The sequence below is a fragment of the Panthera pardus genome, unplaced genomic scaffold (genome assembly GCF_024362965.1).
Source record: "Panthera pardus isolate Hobbes unplaced genomic scaffold, ASM2436296v1 HiC_scaffold_8, whole genome shotgun sequence".
Classification (NCBI taxonomy): Eukaryota; Metazoa; Chordata; class Mammalia; order Carnivora; family Felidae; genus Panthera; species Panthera pardus.
In genome coordinates, this window is record NW_026527013.1 from 53,959,930 (window position 1) to 53,980,614 (window position 20,685).

Sequence of the window (20,685 nt, forward strand, 5' to 3'; positions counted from 1 at the left end):
CAGCTGGGGAAGTTTGAATACAGAGTGAATATTATTTGAAATGAAAATTTACAAACTGGAAAGATGAAGATTGTTGACTTGAAGCAAGTTACCACTAAGTACCATATATCATTTTTATTAAAAAAAATACAAATACTGTATATATGTGCTTAGGTACACGTATATACTTAGGATCAAACGTATGCTCTTAGAACCAATGAGATAAACACAGAATTCAACAATGATGATCACTGAGTAGTAGAATTAAAATGATTTAGTTTTTAAATTTTCAACAATCAACATACTGGTTCTGTAATAAGAAAAGGTTATTGACCAACAACAACATAAAGACAAGCCAACATGTACTTTATTTTTTAAAGAAGGTAAATATGTTTCTTTTGAAGAAAAAAGGTTCAAAGACTAAAAAACACTTTTCTTATCTTTCAAAAACATCTGGTAATAGTTTGTGGATTAAAGCTTTGCCTATTTGTCTTTGGTCAGTGTGGGATAAAGAATTAAAAAGATGTGAGCTTGAATTCAAACTGTCAACTACAAACATGTTTACTTCCAGCAAAGTCACCGTCTCTCTCTAAACCTCTCTTTTCTCATCTAAAAGAATAATTGTGAGAATTAAAGAGAATTTAAATCCATGCCTGGAACAGAATAGGCTCTCAAAGTTAAAATATTATGAATTCTTATAAAAAATTTAAATCTTGCACATGACAGCTATCTGATTAATAAGATAGCAAACACTAACATCACTATTGCTTTTAAATATGTTCCATCAACATCAATATGTTTCATGAAGAAATGGTATGTGGAATATGGAATTTTCAAAATCAAGTGTGAATTTTACAAGTTCACTTAGAAGTAGACCATTTTTTACAGGGTTGATAAAAAATAAAGTATAACTTTATGACTCAGACCCATTACCAGGTTCCGTATTGAAGCCCTATTCAGTAATTGCCATTATTTTCTCGTTTTGCTTTGAATAACCTCCCAGTAGCCCCAAATGAAGTAAAAATACCACGCAGCTTTAATGTACTTTAAAGTAATTATAGAATACTATTACCTCAAAGTAGAAGTTTTTCGTAATTTTATTTTCATAAGAACAAGGAACTTCAGTAGAAAGGCCACTCACTGTTTCTACCATGAGAACTCCAGAATACTAGGATGAGCCTTGAAGAATCTACAAATGAGGCAAGAGGACATTTGTCAGAAAAATGCATTCTGGAATTGATTGCTCAAATATTACCAAATTTTATTTACCAAGTTGTTACTGAGTACTTACTTTGTAGAAAGCAAAGTCTCTAAACTCTGTGATGAACTATGGCATTCTCATTAGTGATTCATTCACATTAAGTGAATCATATCATAGTGCAAATGCTTTCATGCTGATAGACGTCTAACATAATAGTTGGCATTAAGGATATAATGGATCGGAACAATTTATTTGAACATTTTATTGCGTCATTTTCATGACAGAGCACAGTTTGGAGCTTTGGACTGGGAATGAAGAAACCTGATTTTTAGTTCAAACTCTGCTCCTAATTATCTGGGTAATACCTTGAGCAAATCATTTCATTTTTCTGGAACTCATTTTCCTTATGTGAAAAATTAAAAGAGTTTGAATGTATTAATCTCCCTGGCATTAAGTTCTGTGAGTCTGTGATCTCAATAATCCATATATTTCCTTTGGTACAGTTGCAAAACTTGTAAATTGCTTATTTTACATAAACTAAACTTGCATATAGCACTGTGGCTCTGAGGTTGCTTTAGAGTGTTTGTGGAATTCTAGTGTGGTTCACCAGTGATAAGATAGATCTGTTACCCAAGGAATCTGGTATAACTGATCTTGAAAAATTAATTGTTAAAATCTGAATAATGAAGAAGATGTGTTTAAGAAGTTTAACATTTCGTTGGGGCGCCTGGGTGGCTTAGTCAGTTGAGCGTCTGACTTCGGCTCAGGTCATGATCTCACAGTTCGTGAGCTTGAGCCCCACATTGGGCTCTGTGCTGACAGCTCAGAGCCTGGAGCCTGCTTCGGATTTTGTGTTTCCCTCTCTCTCTACCCCTCCCCTGCTCATGCTCTTTCTCTCTCTGTGTCAAAAATAAGTAAACATTAAAAATAAAAAAGAAGTTTAGGATTTCGTACGACACTAATATGGGTCAGATGATAATGTAGCCCATGGTATTTTGTTATGCTGGAAAGTACATGACTGGAGAAGTTCAGATATTACAGGCAAAAACAAGTTAACATAGTTCAGGTGGGATGCCTTTGGTTCAAAGGTACAGTAATTTGGAAAGTGTTTAGTTGATCCCTAGAAAGTAGTAAGACAGGTTAGGCTCTTTTTCAGGTATTACTGGCAAGTTAACTTTTGAAGGGGAAAAAAAAAAGGAGATTTTCAGTTGGTTTTTCTTTTACAGACTTTTAACTTCCTATTGGGCATATTTTTCCAGATAAGAGTGCCTTTTATACTGTCACCTAATTAGCAGTCAAGTACAAAAGAAAATAGTTTAACTTACGATCTGAACATGAATAAGAATACAGTAAAAAGAATTTCCATTGCATTTAAACTAATTACAGGCATGCTATTAAGTATTCAAAATTAGAACCCAAGAGGACCTCAAGGATTATTCTACTTTGCAGAAAGGCCTTCTTCTCATTCTAGAGATGAAAAATCTGAACCCAAAGAGTTAACAAGTCTGTATCTGAACCCATATAAGAACCTAAAACTGAGGCTTTCTGCCTCGTGTCTGTGTGCTTTTCCATATACTACACTACTTCAAGGTCAAGAAGACCTTTTTAAACACAGATATTCATCTACTGGAGCAATTGGCTACACGTTAACACCATTTCATTGAGTAATCAAAATGGTGTATTAATTTAAAATACTAATCCTGTAGAGAAATATACAATCCTGTTACTTTTTGAAAATCTGAGCGGTTATAATTTTTTATTAAGGAAGAATGGACTTTGCCTTTAATAAAATAGCACAGATGTTTCCTTTGTCTCTTTCCATGGGAATAGCGGGCTTACTGTGATTGTTGCAGTGGAATTTACATCTTAGGATACAGGATTATTTGGTTTTTTGTTAGACATGTGTCCCATTGGAACATCAGTTCTTCCATGTTGTGTCCCCTGTGATGACTGTGAAGAAACCCTGAATTGATGCAACCATGGCTAGAAGATAAAGTTCAGAGCCAACTTTAATTGCTGTAGAAAAAAGGCAGCAGTTCTGGGTAGAGGGAACGGTGAGCTTAGTTCGTCATTCTGCTTGTTAGCAATTATCTGGTGTCCTTTGGAGTACCAGCACGAAATGCCCTATTGGAACAAGAAGAAAACTGTTGTTGTCAGTTCATTAGGTCTCTAACCTCTTCTTGAATGATCCATGTGAGACAGATGTGCCAGCAGCTGTTCTGTCATGATTCTCATTGTCCTCAAAAACAACGCACATGTGCTTTTTGCCAACTGGGGATGCTGTGGTAGGCTCTAGAGATACAAGGCAGTGTTAAATACTGTTCTCCCAAGGAGCTCCAGCATAAGTATTCACAGCACTTAAAGCATTAAATGAAGCAACAAATGGAGTTCCTAGCAAAAGAAAAAAAATACTATGTACACTATCTTATACCAATACTAACATAGCTTATTTTACATGAAAGAAGAAAGTAATTAAAGCAGTTTTAAAATTTTAATTTTAATCTAGAGAATAAAATCCAAATTTAGCCTATGGCCAAAAAAAAAAAAGCAAGGTTTTAATTAGCTTTCAAGAGGAACACAACACAAAAAATATTTAATATTCTATTTTATGGGGATATTTGATATAAATTATTCTAAACACTGAATAATATTTTAAAAGCTGTATACAGATATAATACTTAATACTATGATTTTATTAACTGGATTTTTAGACATTCTCTTTGTTACTGAATCATGCACAGCTGTTAGGAGTCCAGTTGCCCTCTCCTAAATGTACTAAAATCTGAGAGTTTTTTTGACTGAGTAATATTCAGATTCTTTTGGCTAAAGGTAGGAATCATAAATAATCATGAAGACCAAATATTGAAGAAAGCATTCTCAAATGCCAAACTACGTTTTTTTCAAGTGTCATAAACTAGGATAGAATTAAATAAGCTTTGCAGTTTCCTTGTTATATGGCCATTCCTAATTATCTTCATTCTCTCTCTTGTTGTGCATGTCTGCTGTGCCCACAATCACATCCATACCCCTGTGTTTCCAAAGTCCAAGAGGAGATGACCTTCTCAGCCTCGCCATCACACAAAGTCCTACATCCCTCAATAGAAGAAGCTGAGTTAGCTTTTGTGTGAGTCCTCACTCTGCAGAATTACCAAGGCCTAGCCTTCAAAGGAGATTCTCCATGGAATGGAAAGCCATAGACTTCTGAAGTGTAGAAGTACACTTCAGATGCAAAGCACTGATACCGAATTGGTATGCAGAATACCTAGACATGGCCTATAGCTCCAAGATCTTACATGACAGTCCCATTTATTGGCATGCTTTTTAGTTACCTTGTTATAATATCCTTTATATTTTGATATTGTAAAGAGTAGGATACTTGGGAATCATAAAGTCTTGAAGACAGAAATATTTACATGCAGGGGCATGTGAGTGGCTCAGCTGGTTAAGTGTCCAACTCTTGATTTTGGCTCAGGTCATGATCTCACAGTTTGTGGGTTTGAGCCCTGCATCATGCTCCACACTGACAGCAAGGGGGCTGCTTGGGATTCTCTCTCTACCCCTCCCCTACTCTCCCTCTCAAAATAAAGAAAGAAACTTAAAAAAATAAATAAATATTCCGTGCATGTCAAAGCTCCCATAAGTTTTCTGGTGATCATATACTGTCCAGTCATAGGTATGACTGTAAACAAATACATTATTTCTGGTATCAATGCTAAATGACCTTCAGAGTCAAGTGAGCTAAAAGATCACTCTTTTAGGCATTTTGGGATAATTTTGATAAATACAGTTAAGTATGAAGGATATGAGGATAAGAACTTTGGATTATTAATGAATTTATCTCCTATACCTAGAATATCTGGCACTCAGGAGGTGTTTGAATATTTGAGGAATGCATGGATAAATCACTGTAAAATAATATATAATGAGTCTTTTTATCTCAGAGCAAAGCAGCTGCCTAGTTAGATACAATTGAGATTGGCTCAGTTTATTTTTGTCCATTTTAATATCCATGTGAGCAAGTTATTTCTCAAGTGACCCAGTGCTACAGTGTGATACAAAATATTAAAATGTTACTAACATTAAAAATATGATTTAAAAATCCACACCATACAAGTATTGTGTTAATAACTTGGGATGTTTTCTTTATTGCTTGATATGCTGTCAAGAGTTTAAACAACATTTGATAGAAATTGTAATTTTTGCTTACCGGCTTTTTTTTTGAAATCTGCAAGATAAGAACACATCCATCTTATTCATCAAGCCAACACCTAACTCAGGGCCTGCCAATATATTCTGATTTTTTGCCAATAAATATTTGTTGAACAAATAAATGAGTGAAATACAGTGAATAGGACAGGTTGTTGCTCCCAAATAATACAGTCCAAGGGGAGAAGGGAGGACAGGATGTGGTGTGTGCTATAAGAGTAGATGCCATTAGAGTCAGGTGTTATCGAATAATTAGCTGTTAAAAAAATAATTTTATGTTTGAATAGCTAAAGCACAGTATAAGAACTTGTTAGAGGGTTGGAAAGTGTAGCTACAGCAGTAGCTAGACAAGATGAATGTTGTCTGAGGGGGAAAAAAAGAATAGAAGTAATAGTAGGTGAAGAATCCAGAAATTAGACTCTTTGATGATAGTTGGAAAGAATGGATCTGTGTATTGTCCAAATAATAAAAGAGACTACTATAGAACTGGAGTACCAGGTTAATGCTATTGGCCTCGGAAACAAAACTGAGATTCCAAGCTACATCATTGTTGAAGAAATACGGGAATAAGATAGAAAAAGGCAGTGAGAAACTGCCCACACCCACTCCGTATCCATGGATATGGGTACTGAAAAATGAATAACACAGTTATTCACTGATATTCCTTGAAAGAGTTAGCATATTTTCCCTTTAAGTCACCCTATACTCCCTCCCTGCGGTGACTGATTTGTTAAAAGAGATGATTTAGACGCTTGTAAGAGTAGAAGTTGGTGAAGGCCAGTAGAAGGCTGGCCTTGGGAGTCAGATACCTAAAAACCTAGATTCCAGTTCCAGCTCCGTCACTACCTAGCTGTTTAACCTGGAGAATTTACTTATTTGGGGGCCTTGTCTTTCTCGTCTTATTAACAGAGTGTTAGACTTTTATAGAGAGTTTCATTCTAAAATGGTATTCTTCTGCCAGTTTTATCATTCTTATAATCTGGCATAATCTTTTTAAAAATATTTATTTATGTATTTTTGAGAGAGAGAGAGAGAGAGAGAGAGAGAACGAATAAGCAGGAGAGGAGCAGAGAGAGAGAGAAGGAGGCACAGAATCCAAAGCAGGCTCCAGGCTCTGAGCTGTCAGGATGGAGCTCTCTGCGGGGCTTGAACTCATGAACCGTGAGATCATGATCTGAACTGACTGAGCCATGCAGGCACCCCTAATCTGGCATAATCTTAAGAACATTTTAATAAACTTGATCATTTTTTTAAAGTCAGAGGCACTTTGGAACCTGAGAGCAAGAATGGGGTGAGGATAGGGAATGGAGTGAGAAACTGCCACTTAATAGGAAGAAAGCCTAAAACTTGCCTTCAGACTCAAACACATCTTGGGACATTGAGGAAGGGTGTCCGTAAGCAGAATGGGACTTAAATTTTTGTTCTGTTTAATTATCAAGAAGGAAATTATCCTTGACTTGTGTAATTTATTTTGATATATCATAAATTCAACCAAAAACTTTGGACTAATCGCACCTTTAAAGATTATGTCATTGTGTATATAATACGGGTAATTCCCCAACCTTGAGAAAGAAGAAGAAACTCCTTTATTGATAATTCAAATTGAATATAGACAAAACTAGTTCTACATACCTATAATTACCTTAGTCATTTGGACTGCCAAGAAGAAGCTTGCTTTAACTTGAACTACCTTAGTAAAAGGTTTTTGGTTTTTAAAGGTGTTTAACCACTATAACTGCCCAACTCTCCACTTTATTCTGTGCTGTCGAGACCCAGCCCGAATTCCCCCTCCCCCAAGTTATTGTTCTGTGATTAACAGGGAAACTTGCTAGTCCCCTTGCAATGTAAATTAACCAGATATATATTTATTCCACCTGGAGAATATTGGGATAAGTCTAAGAGAATTATTGCTATCTGATATATTGCCCTATGTGGGGGCATCTGTATTAAATCCACAAGCCACTGCAATTCTCTCAGGCCACTTAAGTGACAAGTGGAGACCTGCTTCCATACTGAAGTCTGGCACAGCTAGTGTTTCTCTGAGCCAAAAAGGGCAAAGGACTTGAGCAAGAAGCCAGCGTTTTCCTGATTACAAAACTGACCACAGTTCCTTGCCAACCTGTCAGTGTGATTCTATTTTTTTCTGGTAACGCATTCTTCTTCCCAGAGAGGACTCCACTTTTTTTTTTTTCATTATGACATGGCAGTTATCACTTAAACATCAGCTTGTGCTCAGACATCAACTGGTGCAGCATGACTGCCTTTGCTAGTGATGGATAAATTTAATAATCAGATTTTTAAAAAGCAAACCCTGATATATAAAATCTCAACTGTATCTCTCAACTATTTAATTTTATAGAATTTGGATAGTAGTATCATTTTGGGTTTTATAAAGTGGTGGAATACCTTTAAAATAACATTTTAATAGCATGCTGATGCCAAATTTCAAAATATAAGTACATGTTTGGGGCACCTGGGTGGCTCAGTCAGTTAAGCATCCGACTTCGGCTCAGGTCATGATCTCGCGGTTTGTGAGTTCAGGCCTCACATTGGGCTCTGTGCTGACAGGTGGGAGCCTGGAGCCTGCTTTGGATTCTGTGTCTCCCTCTCTCTCTGTCCCTCCTCCTCTCACACTCTGTCTCTCTCTCTCAAAAATAAATAAACCTCAAAAAAATTGTTTAATAAAAGAATAAAATGTAAGTACATGTTTGAATTAAATAGTTTTCAGGGCACCTGGGAGGCTGAGTCGTTTGAGCATCCGACTCTTGATTTCTGCTCAGGCCATTATCCCAGGGTTGTGAGATCAAGCCCCTTGTCGGGCTCCACACTGAGTGTGGAGCCTGCTTGGGATTCTCTCTCTCTCCCTCTACCCCTCTCCCCAGCTCATGTACTCTCTCTCTCTTTCTCTCCCTCTCTCTCTAAAATAAATAAAAGTAGTAATAATAATAATGAATTAAGTAGTTTTCTTCAGATAATATGGTTAGAGACTCAACCAGGAATGGGCAGCTAGAAAAAACTTTGTCCAGGTAACTTAATCTGGTCTTTCATAACCCAGAGATGCAAAGTTTTCCATTTAAGAAGCAATTGAAAACTGAACAGTCTCTTTGCTCTGATAGCTCTAAATACTGTACAGCTCACGCCCCTCACAAGACACCGAACATGTGGGTCACTGGCGAGACAGTGTGGCAATGTTTTCCTTGTAATGTACCAAGTCTTGCCAAAGCAGTGAACAACATTATGACACAACATTTGTCACAGCTGGCTCTCTAGCAGGAGAGTGCCAGCCAATTCAGGCCTGGTCCTTTGTGGGTTTATTCCCACCTCTCCCAAATATTTGGAAACCGAAGTCTTAACTCATTGGTTGTGTTCACAAGTTCTACTACTGCAAGTCTTTTTCTTTTTTAACGGATTGGTCTTTTGCAAGAAATAGACAAAATATCAGTGTGAATTACAGCAAATCCCTGTTCCATGCTGTTATGGGTGAAACTCTGGGAGATTCTCTTATTGACCCAGAAAGCGATTCCTTTGCTGATACACTGTCTGCAAGCACTTCACAAGGTAAAGTCAATTCCAGATATGGCTGTTGGGATACTATGGGCATATATGGAATGGTAAAATTGCTCTTGTAGTTTTTTTTCCAAGCTGTATTCTAATACGAGATATGGATAGTTCAGTGTTTTAATGCTTAGTTTGCCGTGTTAGTGTTCACTTTTAAGCATCAGAACTTTAAAAAAAGAAACCTAAACTAATCCATATTGTATCTCTGTGAATGGCTCCCATTTCCTGAATTGTAAGCATTAAAGATATATTTATATTTTTAAAAATCCTATTCATTTTTATCTCCTCAGTTTATGTGTGTCTCCCAAATATACTTAACATCTTATTAGAATACCTGAGGGGTCCCTTTTCCCCTTATATAGTCTTGTATGTTACATATCTCTCCTAGCTGTTTTTATCCCTCCTACAGCACTTTTATTCCTCTTAAAGTGCTCTCAGCATGTTTTTGTTCTACTTTGAAATTTTAGAAATTTGTATATTTTATCTCTCCCAAAGAATTGTAAGCTTCTGGAGTGTAGGACCAACCTATATTCTTCTTTATATTTCTTAGGATACCTAACATGGTGCCCAATGCTTTGTAGAATAGATTGTGGGACCTATGTCTATTCCAATTCCAAGCGTTTCATTTTACCCATAAAGAAAACAAAGTCCCTAAATGCCTATTGCATGCTAAATAATTGATTAATTACTACTTTCACTCAGATGTAGAAGATTTAAGCAGATACCTCGTTTTTCAAAATTCCTTTCTTGGCCATTGCAAAATGTCACTTCTTCATTTCTACAGCTCCTTCTACTGGAGTTCCTTAGCACAGCTTCTTATGTTTTGTACTGTTTCATATTTATTTCTGTATTTCTATTTGTTTTTTTTTCTCATAGATGGCACATAAAAATAGATTGTGTTAGTGTGATTCATGTTTTATAATATAAATGCTAAAGCATTACAATTAAGTCGCTTAATTGTTGAAATGAATGGCTTCACATCTTAACATTTTAATTTTTCTGGAAGCCTGAAGTTTGAATATATTAATCATAGTTTTTTTTTTAATCAAGGTGTTTAAAATTAAGAAAAAATATTTCCAGAAATGCTGTTTCATTATTTTATGGTGATTTGATTCAACACATATATCTGTCCTCTGAGCCTCTTAAATAGGAGATTGGTTTCATTATATTATATAAAAATCTGTTTATTCTGTTTTTCTGAAAGCCACAAAAATTGTTGCTTTCTGCAGTTATTGGTTTAACCTGTATCAGGGCAGGATGTCCTAGCTATACTGTGAAATAGTTCTTGAGTAAAAATTTGATAATTTTGTCTCTGAAAAGAGTATGTACACCAAGAATGCAGTGCAACAAGTAGTTTTGGTTAACTGAGGACATGTACTATTCATGGTAAGGGAGAGTTATGTGATTTAAGTTTTCATTCTGTACTAATCTCTATATGTTTACACCTTGACTTTGCCCTGGGTTTAATTTTTTTTGAGTCTCAGATCCCCTCCAAAAGAATAACTCAGTTATTCTTAGCACTTAACATGGTACAGAATAGAATATTAGCAATTAAGAAATTATATATTGTGCCAATAATTTAATTTTTGTTTATACGGTCTTGAATTACTTCTTATTCATGGGTTGTTTGTTAAAAATATGAATTCCTAAAGACCAAAGACCTGTGGTTGTTAACTTCTATTACATTTTGTAGATGACCACTGTTTATACCACCCATGCCAAAACAAACAAACAAACAAACAAACTTGAAATTGGACATATCATCATCATTAGCTGCGGAGGCCATCAGAGGTGAAACACTGTAGAGTTTAGGTATTTGGCTTGAATACAGTAACTAATTTAGGTGCTCCTTCTTCCTCACCATAGGCAAAGTGGGATTGGGGGTTGTTGCAAGTAGCTGTGTGCTGCTACTTTGAAGAAAAAATGGCTTGTTGAGTGTGAATGATCCCAGATGTACAAGCTATATTGGTCCTATTCATGAAATTCAAAAATGTATGCAGCCACTATGCCCAAAAAGGACTCATGCATTTTTTTCCTGGGCTCCATTATCACTGTGATCCCCCTTTATCTTAGTCCCCTGTTTTCATCATGAGCTCAAGTAACCCCAAGTAACCCCATGCTGGCCCTAAAACCATTTCCACTAGTAAAAATTGGCAAGATCGAAGGGAAGCTTCCACAAACTCAAGCTGAATGTGCCTCCTGCTTTTAGTGCCAGACTTAGTCCTGTGTGAATTCTATAACTTTAAAGTGTTGCACCAGAGCATTGAAATATGATGACACACTTGTCCTTTGGAGCTGATTGAGCAATGGAAATATGCCTTGGAGACATGATAAATGCTGCAATAGATGATCCTTTGAAACGAGCGCCTCTCCTGAGATAGGAGTGAGTGATTGATTGCCCGCCATTTTTATTGAGGGATACTTAAACTATGTCCCTGTGACTCCAGGCAACTGTGTATTTAGAAGCATTTAGATAGTTGACCAAAGTTTTTCACCTTCCTAGAGGTTTAAAGGGACCCCTGTAGTGTCAGGGAATGTAACTCTTAGGCTTGTCTTGGCCACATACGTTCCATGTGGATTTGAGTAAGTCACTTATCCTCTCTTCCCTGTTTCTACACATAACAACAGTAAATACAGGGTTATTGCAAGGATTAAATGACACAATATTTGCGAAAGCACATCTGAAGTCCTACATAGAGTTTATTGTTTTGGTCTTGGAGTATTAATCACTTGTGGATAGAATAGAAGGTTTCTAGTATCCTACGTCTGAAACATTTTAAGGAATATGGGGGGAAACTGCAGAATTCTTTGTGCACCAAAATAAGTGGCAGTTTTTGAGTGAGATAAGACTTAGGCATGATTTCCCATGAGTGTCTCGATAAAGAAATGATCAAACTTAGAGAAAGCATCTTTCTGTCTGACTTTTTTTTTTTAATGGGGGAACTACCTCCCACTTTCATTAACATTTGTTTAGGAAAAGATTGAATTTCCAAAAGTTGAAATCATTCTTTGGCCCTAAATGAAAGCATTGATTACACATTTTCTTTCAGAGACATTGAAAAACTGTCTTAGATTATAATGTTCTTTATAATGAAGATTTAGGTAATTGACACAGTTCTGAATTTCATAATCTCACATGTAATAATATTTCAGGGTCTTTTTCTAAAATTTCGCTCTTGTCCATATTAATTTTTTTCTTTAGTATGGCTCTATTTTATCATGTATTTCTTTGAATTAACTGTTCAAACCTCTTTTCTGATTACCAGGACTTAGAAGATTTAGTAGATTTCTAAACTCAGAGACTCTCCTCACTGTGTTTCAAAAACTGTCATTTCTCATGTACTTCCCCCTAAATTATGAATTATAGGACACACCCAAAACAAGGGTAATTTGTATTAGATGTATTTTTAAAATTTTTTATTTCTTTTCCCCTGGCATCCCTAAGGAATACAACTTGTCTTTAAAGCTGCCTGACAGCAGTTACCCATCTAAACTGTTTGTCACAGTGTAAAACATAGGTCATCAAATGGAAAACAATTCATAAAAAGCTCCGATAGAGGTTGTCATAGATTATCATCTTTGTCAACATTCTCACTTATAACTTGAATAAGGTAACCCTGAGGAAATACTAAAATCATCATAGCCTGTTGTGAAGTGCATACTCTTTGTATCAGAGGAAATCCAAGCAGAGTAAATTTCTTCATTGTATTAGATCAGTGGAACTGACACGGGTTCTGTTATTTTAACTTCTTTTGTACACCCTTAAATTAGGCCTAAGAAAGTTGTCCAGTAAATGTCCCATGTCCTTCTACTAGTGTTGAATATTTGCAAAAGTATATGTGATAGTGAATGAATCAGACTCATTCTGAATGGAACTAAATTTCCATAAACATCTACTGGATTACCCCTTCTCATGGATGCAGTTTTGCACCTGTAACTAGTTTAGAGACACAGGAATTACATATGCATCTGATAGCAACTGCTGTCCAACTCCAGTAACCTCAGAATTAAGATCATGTGGCTATTTGAGTACACAGTTTTTTAGACCCATGTAATTTTTATCAGGGTAAGAGATTTGCCAACACAAGATTGAGATTCCCACAAGCGGTGAATGGTTTACATTATAAAGTAAATTTAAAACAGTCAACTGTCAATTACCTACATGTATCATTATCCCTTATTCCCTCATGCCAGAATTCCTGTACAGCCTTTTAGCTGACTTTCTAAATGAGAAGCTTCAGCTATCCAATCTAATCTGCCAGATAAGTGGTCCTCAGAGCCTATCAGACTAATACGTATTGAGCGCCTACTACATACAAGTAGTGCACATCGTGAACAATGTGATTTCTAAACACCTCTGCCTGGCTCTCAAAGCCTTTTATACTCTGTTTCCACTTTGTATATTTTATTTCCCTCCACACCCCAGAGATTGGTTTGCCTTGCTATACTTGGGCTAATCACATTGTCCTAAGAATAAGCCGGACTCACTCTTGACTCCAAGCCTACCACATCCTGGAATGCCTTTCCTAATACTTCCATCTTTTCAAATCCTCCCTATCTTTCAAGGTCAGGTTCAAGTAACCTTTATGCCATGAAGCCTTTTCTTAATTCGTCATTGTTTTGTTGTTGTTGTCGTTTAATTTTTTTTTAAGTTTATTTATTTTTGAGAGAGAGAGACAGAGTGCAAGCAGAGGAGGGGCAGAGAGAGAGGGAGACACAGAATCCAAAGCAGGCTCCAGGCTCCAGGCTCCGAGCTGTCAGCACAGAGTCCTGTGCGGGGCTTGAACCCACAAACCATGAGATCATGACCTGAGCCGAAGTCGGATGCTTTCCCGACTGAGCCACCCAGACACCTTTTAATACATTACTGTTAATTGTTCTCTCTCTCCTCTAAACTGAAAATATGTTCAGAATAGATCTCCTCTCCCTCCTCCACTGCTAACACCCTAAGCCAAGCCATTGTCTCTTGCCTGGATTGCTATCCCACTCTTTGACAGGTTGTCCTGCCTCTGCCCTCACCTCCCAACTGCTTAGCCTCAACCCATCATGCAGAGGGATCACCTTAAAATGTAAGTCAGATCTGTCAGTCAGCTAACAACCCAGCATCAATTCCTCACTTCATTTAGGATGAAATCCGAGTCTGCCTCCACCCCAACCCCACCCTGGTCAACATATCTGTCCTTTCCTCACTCAGCTCCAGCCACACTGGCCTCCTTACTGTTCCTCCCACATTCCAGACATGCCCCTGCTTTAGTGCTTTTGCTCTAGTTCTTGCTCCTTCCTTGAACCCTCATTCTCTGACATCTTCTCTTGTCAGCTCCTTCTAATCTTGGCTCAGATATCACTTCTGGTAAGGACTGCCTCTACCCCCACTGTTGAATTCTCTGTCCTCCCCACCATCCTTCCCCTTCCCCCTGCTCGGTATTCTTATTTCTAAAGCACTCATCATCTTCTAACATAACATATAATTTACTCATTGTATTTATTGTTTATTGCCCACATTCTCACACTAACATATTAACATGTTAACTAACATTAACTAACATATGAAGGCAGGAGTCTTTGTCTTGTTGGCTCACTCGCTGATATGTCCCAAATGGCTAAGACATGTTCGGTAGATGGCCGGGCTCATTAATACTTGTTAAAATAAAAAAACAAAACCCTCTATGTTGATTGGTATCACACTATTTAGCCTTTAATTGAAGACTGCCTGATACTATTTTCTGCTTTATACATTCCCCTAGTCCAAATTATATAGTCATTGAAGATAAGACTCATGTTTTATTATCTTCTTTATTCCACAAGTATCTAACATATAATAGGTATCTAACAAACTCATTGTTGACTTATTAGTACCAAGTTGATCTGCTGCTGTAGCTTACCAGCTCCTGTGCTCAGACACTGGAATATGTTCAGGAAGTAAAAACAAAAGTTTAGTGTACATGCCAACATATTATTCTAAAATCCATGCTAATATAAACAAACCAACAACATTATATATGTTAACAACCAGGTACAAATACGTTTTGAATTCCCTATTATGCAGTGATTTGCATCATGTGGCTCTGTTGGTTTGAATTATCATTAGTTGAATATCATGTGAATATTTGAATATCATAGGTTTGTGAATTATCCCAATGCCTGACTTCTTTTGCAGTCCTGCCTACCTTTTGATACATCCAGTATTCATTTGACTTTCAGGAGACCTATTTGCTAGCAGTGCTAAAAAAAGCAACATATTTGATTAAGTAACCAATATCCAGTATGTAAAGCAGTTAGCACAGTGCCTGATATGTAATAGGTGTCCAACAAATTTAGTTTTGTCTTCTCACCCCTAAAATGGAAGTTGCAACTTGGGGATAATACAGATTTTCATTATCCATGTTATCAAAAATTTTCTGTTACCATGATTAATTAAGTCAGACTTACTGTTTACTCGCTTACAATCTTTTCCTTGGCAGTTCCCCCCCCCCCCCAGAATATTTAGGTGTTATCTGATAGATACATATTATTAATCACAGTTCCAGAAGAAAGAAGCCCTGGTTCAATTTCTTGTTTGGCAAAGAGCCAATGGCAAAATTGTTTCAACAAAGAGCAACAGTTGAAATACGCTTCTGTCTTTCTCAGGTTCCAGACATGTAAACACCATGGCTCACCTTACTTCTTCTCAATTAAGTCACTTCTTTTGGAAAAAGTGAAACATTCATTATTCTTATTTTTGACTTTACATTAGCAGTTGAATATTTTTTTGGCAATTGAAGATTTTTAACATAAGATTGTTGGATATTACTTTACTGTTGTCTCATGCTTTACCTAAAACCCTGATTTTAGTTTTTAAAATTTTAAACCTGTTATATAGACTGTCTGGGAAAGTTAGCTTAATTGACTAAAATATGATCCTAATAAGAACCAAACTTGTCAGTTTGATGTGAGTATGGCCAGATTTATATAGAAATCTCTGCCATTTACAGAGAAGTCTCTTTGCCATTGATATAACCACATTTCTAGCCATTTATAAGATACAAACAATTGGCCTAGGAGAAATTGATCCAGTTTGCAAGCATATGTCCTAATGAAAATTTAATCATTTTGGGGCGCCTGGGTGGCTCAGTCGGTTGGGCGGCCGAATTCAGCTCAGGTCATGATCTCGCAGTCCGTGAGTTCTAGCCCCACGTCAGGCTCTGTGCTGACAGCTCAGAGCCTGGAGCCTGTTTCAGATTCTGTGTCTCCCTCTCTCTGACCCTCCCCCATTCATGCTTTGTCTCTCTCTGTCTCAAAAATAAATAAACGTTAAAAAAAAAAATAAAAAAAAAATAAAAAAAAATTTAATCATGTTTGATATCATATACATTTAGTTACTTTGCTTAAGGAAACCCAGGTAATCTAAGGGACATACTGTATGATAGAAACAAGTGTCTTTTCCTTGGAATATATTTATCAATAATAATGCAAATCTTAATCCTCCCCTTGGGTCATCATAATTCAAAACACATCTCTACCATGAAGTTATCCCAGATTAGTTCAGAACATATTAGTCTCTTTCTACTCTACATTTCTAAGGCACTTATTGTCTCTATCACTGGTTTGGTCTCTATACTGCCTTCTCTTATAAACATCTTTCACCTTGGTAAGCTTCTCAAGGTCAAGAACTACATTATAATGTATTTCTTGTAAATCCTGAAAAATACCTTGCATATAGTATTAGGTAATTGGTTGTCTTGATTTGAGATAGTTTGGGTTTTATATTACTGACTGAGCATGTACTGAGATTAAGATATTGAGAAAGGAAAATACCAAAGAAAAGTAAAACAAGGAGAGGCTTTGGGAAGAAAAATACTGTACTAAAATGTAATGATAACTTTTCTAAGAAAAAAAGGTTTATGAAATAAATTGTTGATACAAAGAAGAGTTAGATAATTACCATAAAACTGGTAGCTTGGATTTAAGCCACTGACTTTATTTAATTTAAATAGAATGTCTCAAAAGACAACTAATCCAAAAGTGTTAACTTCCCAAATATAGGACACCTGATGTAGGCATTAATATTTGTGAAAAGATTCCCTGCATTTAAAAAAAATACAGGGTTCTTGTAAAGTAGAATAGGCCTTGCATATAAGCCAGGCATATCTAAAGCAAAATCAGGGGCACTGGGGTGGCCTAGTCAGTTAAGTGTCCAACTCTTGGTTTCGGGTCATGGTTCATGAGAAAAGAGCCCCACATGAAGCTCTCCACTGACAGCATGGAGCTTGCTTGGGATTCTCTCTTTCTCCCTTTCTGTCTGCCTCTCCATCACTCATTCTTTCTTTCTCAAAATAAATAAATAAACTTCTAAAAAAATAAAGCAAAAACATAACTTTTAATACTCTTTAGGATACAATGTGCACCCTTTGAATTTTTACCTTACCTGTCTCTGCTGATTTGAGAACCTTAGCTGAATATGTATTTAGCCTGTATTATACAATGAAGCCAGTTAGAAAAATAGGTAGTTTATTAAGACCGATTTTAATACCATTTTACAACTTCTGAATTTAGAAAAATTCTTAAATAAATACACTAGAAATTCTATAACAATACTTTTAACACAAATGAAAGAGTTTTTGTTGGCTTATGTATGTGGTCTGCATGTTTTTTTCTATCAACTCCTACTCCCAAGACCATCTCTCCTATTTAAGCTTTTTACCAAAGTATAACATACATAGAGAAAAGTATGTAAATCATTTTCACAAATGAACCAATGTGTAATTCACACTCAGATAAAGAAATAGAACAATACCAGCCCTCTGGAAACCTTCTGACTATTCTAATTTCTAACCCATGGATCAGTTTGCTGTTTTGGGATTTTATATGAATAAGTCATACATTGTTTACTCTTCTGTCTGGATTCCTTTGCTCAGTATTTGTTTGATAATCACATTACTGAATATAATTCCACTTCATTCTTATTACTGTATTTCATTGTGTGAATATATCAAAGTACATTTATATGTCCTGTTGAGGGGCATTCAGGTAGTTTTCCTTATTTCAAATAGTACAACTACGAATATTCTCATGTAGGTCTTTCAGTGAACAAGGGTACACATTTCTGTTAGATGTATATGTAGGCCATACGATGTGTTCAGCTTTAAGAGACACTACCAGACAGTTTTGAACATGGCTGTACCATTTATACTTCCCCCAGCAGTATCTGAGTGTTCCACTTGGTCCACATCTTTACTGGTACTTGACATTTTCTATCTTTTTCATTTTAGCCATTCTGGCACCTTTATGGTAGCATCACATTGTAATGTTTATTTCCCTTTTTCTGATAACTAACAAATTAAGCACTTAAAAATATATATTTATTATCTGTTTAGCTCTACTTTTTTGTGAACTGCTTGTTCAGGTCTTTTGCCCATTTTTACATTGGGTACTTTAGGTATGAGTTCTTTTTTTTTTTTTTTTTAATGTTTATTTATTCTTGAGCAGAGACAGCACATGAACAGGGGAGGGGCAGAGAGAGAGGGAGACACAGAATCCGAAACAGGCTCCAGGCTCTGAGCTGTCAGCACAGAGCCTGACGTGGGGCTTGAACCCACGAGCCGTGAGATCATGACCTGAGCTGAAGTCGGACACTTAACCGACTGAGCCACCCAGGTGTCCCGGAGTTCTAAAGCATACTTTTGTCAAATATACCTATTGCAGATATCTTCTCCCATGTGTTGCTTTTTCATTTGCTTAATAAGAAGTTTTAATCTTAAATATAATCAAGATTATCTAATTTTTCTTTTATAATCAGTGCTTTTTATATCCTGTCAAAGAAATTTTTGCCTACTCCAAGGTTGATGAAGTGTTACTTGAGTTTTTGTTTTAAAAACTCTTTTGTTTTATATTTCACATTTAGATCTGCAATCCACATGGAATTGATTTTTGCATATGTTGTAAGGTAGGGGGTGATTCACTTTTTTCCATATGGATATACAGTTGACTTCATTTATTGACAACATGTTCCTTTTCCCAACTACACTGCACTAACATTTTGGTCATAACCTAAGTGACCATATACATGTGGGATTGATTGTGGACTTGCTCTCCTGTTGCATTGGTCTATTTTTCTTTTTGCGCCAATTAATGTGTTATCTTAATTTACTGTAGTTTTATAATTGGGTTTAATATCTGGTAGTAAAATCCTCCAGCACTGTTCTTTTCTTCAAGATTACCTTGGGTATTCTTGGCTCTTTGAATTTCCATATAAATTTTAGACTAAACATGTCAGTTTCTACACCAAAATGCTAATATTTTGATTAGAGTTCTTCTGAATCTAGGGGCGCCTTGGTGGCTCTGTTGGTTAAGCGTCCAACTTCGGCTCAGGTCATGATCTCACGGTTCATGGGTTAGAGCCCTGCATCAGGCTCTAAGCTGATAACTCAGAGCCTGGAGCCTGCTTCAGATTCTGTGTCTCCCTGTCTCACTCTGTCCCTCCCCTGTTTGTGCCCTCGCTCTCTGTCTCTCTGTCTCTCTTTCTGTCTCTCTCAATCTCAAAAATGAATAAATAAACATTATAAAAATTTTTTCTGACTCTAGATAAATATGGAGAGAATTGACAGCTTTATAATATTGAATATTCCAGTCCCTGAACACAGTATATCCTTTCATTTATTTAGATACTTTTTTTTTTAAATAATAGTCTTGAGTTTTGATTATAGCAGTCTTACACATATTTTGCTAGATTTTTCCCCCTAGGTATTTGATGTTTTTGATGTTATTGTAAAAATCATTTTTAAAATGTCATTTTCCATTTGTTGCTGGCCTATAAAAATACAGTTCATTTTTGAATATTGATTGACCTTATATCCAGCAACTTTTCTAAATTCTCTTATTAACGGTAATGGTTTAACTTTTTTATACACACAATCATGTCATCTGTGAGTAATGTTAGTTTTTTTTTTCCTTGTCTAATCCTTGCTGTTGTTTTTTTCCCCCGTTTCATTGGATAGGATTTCCAGTACACTGTTGAATAGAAGCAGTGATAGCTAGTGTGCTTATCTCATTCCTGATCTCAAAGGAAAACTTTAGATATTTCACCATCAAGTATGATGGCTACTTTAGGTTTTTGTTTGTTTGTTTTTTACAGATGTTCTTTATCAGATTAATGAAGTTACCTTTTCTTCCTAGTTAAGAGATTTTTAAAATCATGAATGAGTTTTGAATTGTGTAAAATGCTTTCATATAGAATATGTTTAATAATGCTATAATAGCTCAGGAGGAGTATTTAAACATGAAAATATTTACTATTTTTACTGTTACATTTTACTATATACTATTATATACTACTATATAATACTATGGCTATTTTAATATCACATTGTAATATTTTTTGAGATAATATATAGTATAGCTAGTGAAAATCTGCAAATCAGCCCATAACCACTGGAAATCTGGCTACATCTGTTTTGACACTTTTGTTCTCATGTTTGTTTAGCTTATGACTATTGTCTTCTCATTAAGGGTGCTTGGCACAGTAAATTAAAAACAAGAGTACACAGAAGCATAGTGTATCACATCATTTTGCCAGACTAAACAACTCTAAGTAAGACAATGCCTTCCCACTCTGATAATTTCAGGCTATTAGAGATGCTTCAGTAGTAAAGCATTATTTAAAACCGCTACAACTCTTATCTTTTCCTGGTTGCAGGAGGGCCCTTTACAAGATTGGAGAGGTGAACAAAGCAAAGAGAAATAGTACTCTGGCAGATCTTTGGTGG

The 20,685-nt window shown here is 36.1% G+C and overlaps 1 protein-coding gene across 5 annotated transcripts in view; it reads left to right on the forward strand.

The window, feature by feature from the left end:
- PPARG (peroxisome proliferator activated receptor gamma) overlaps window positions 1–20,685 on the forward strand; it is a 134,468-nt gene that overhangs the window by 52,340 nt on the left and 61,443 nt on the right. The window contains exon 1 of one of the 5 annotated variants that reach the window (XM_019428120.2): window positions 8,775–8,944. The exons of the other annotated variants lie outside the window; for them this stretch is intronic. Within the exon in view, the coding sequence (XP_019283665.1) occupies window positions 8,863–8,944 (82 nt within the window). The 5' untranslated portion in view covers window positions 8,775–8,862. Of the gene's footprint in view, window positions 1–8,774; window positions 8,945–20,685 lie in introns of those variants that run through there. 5 annotated transcript variants of the gene reach the window in all.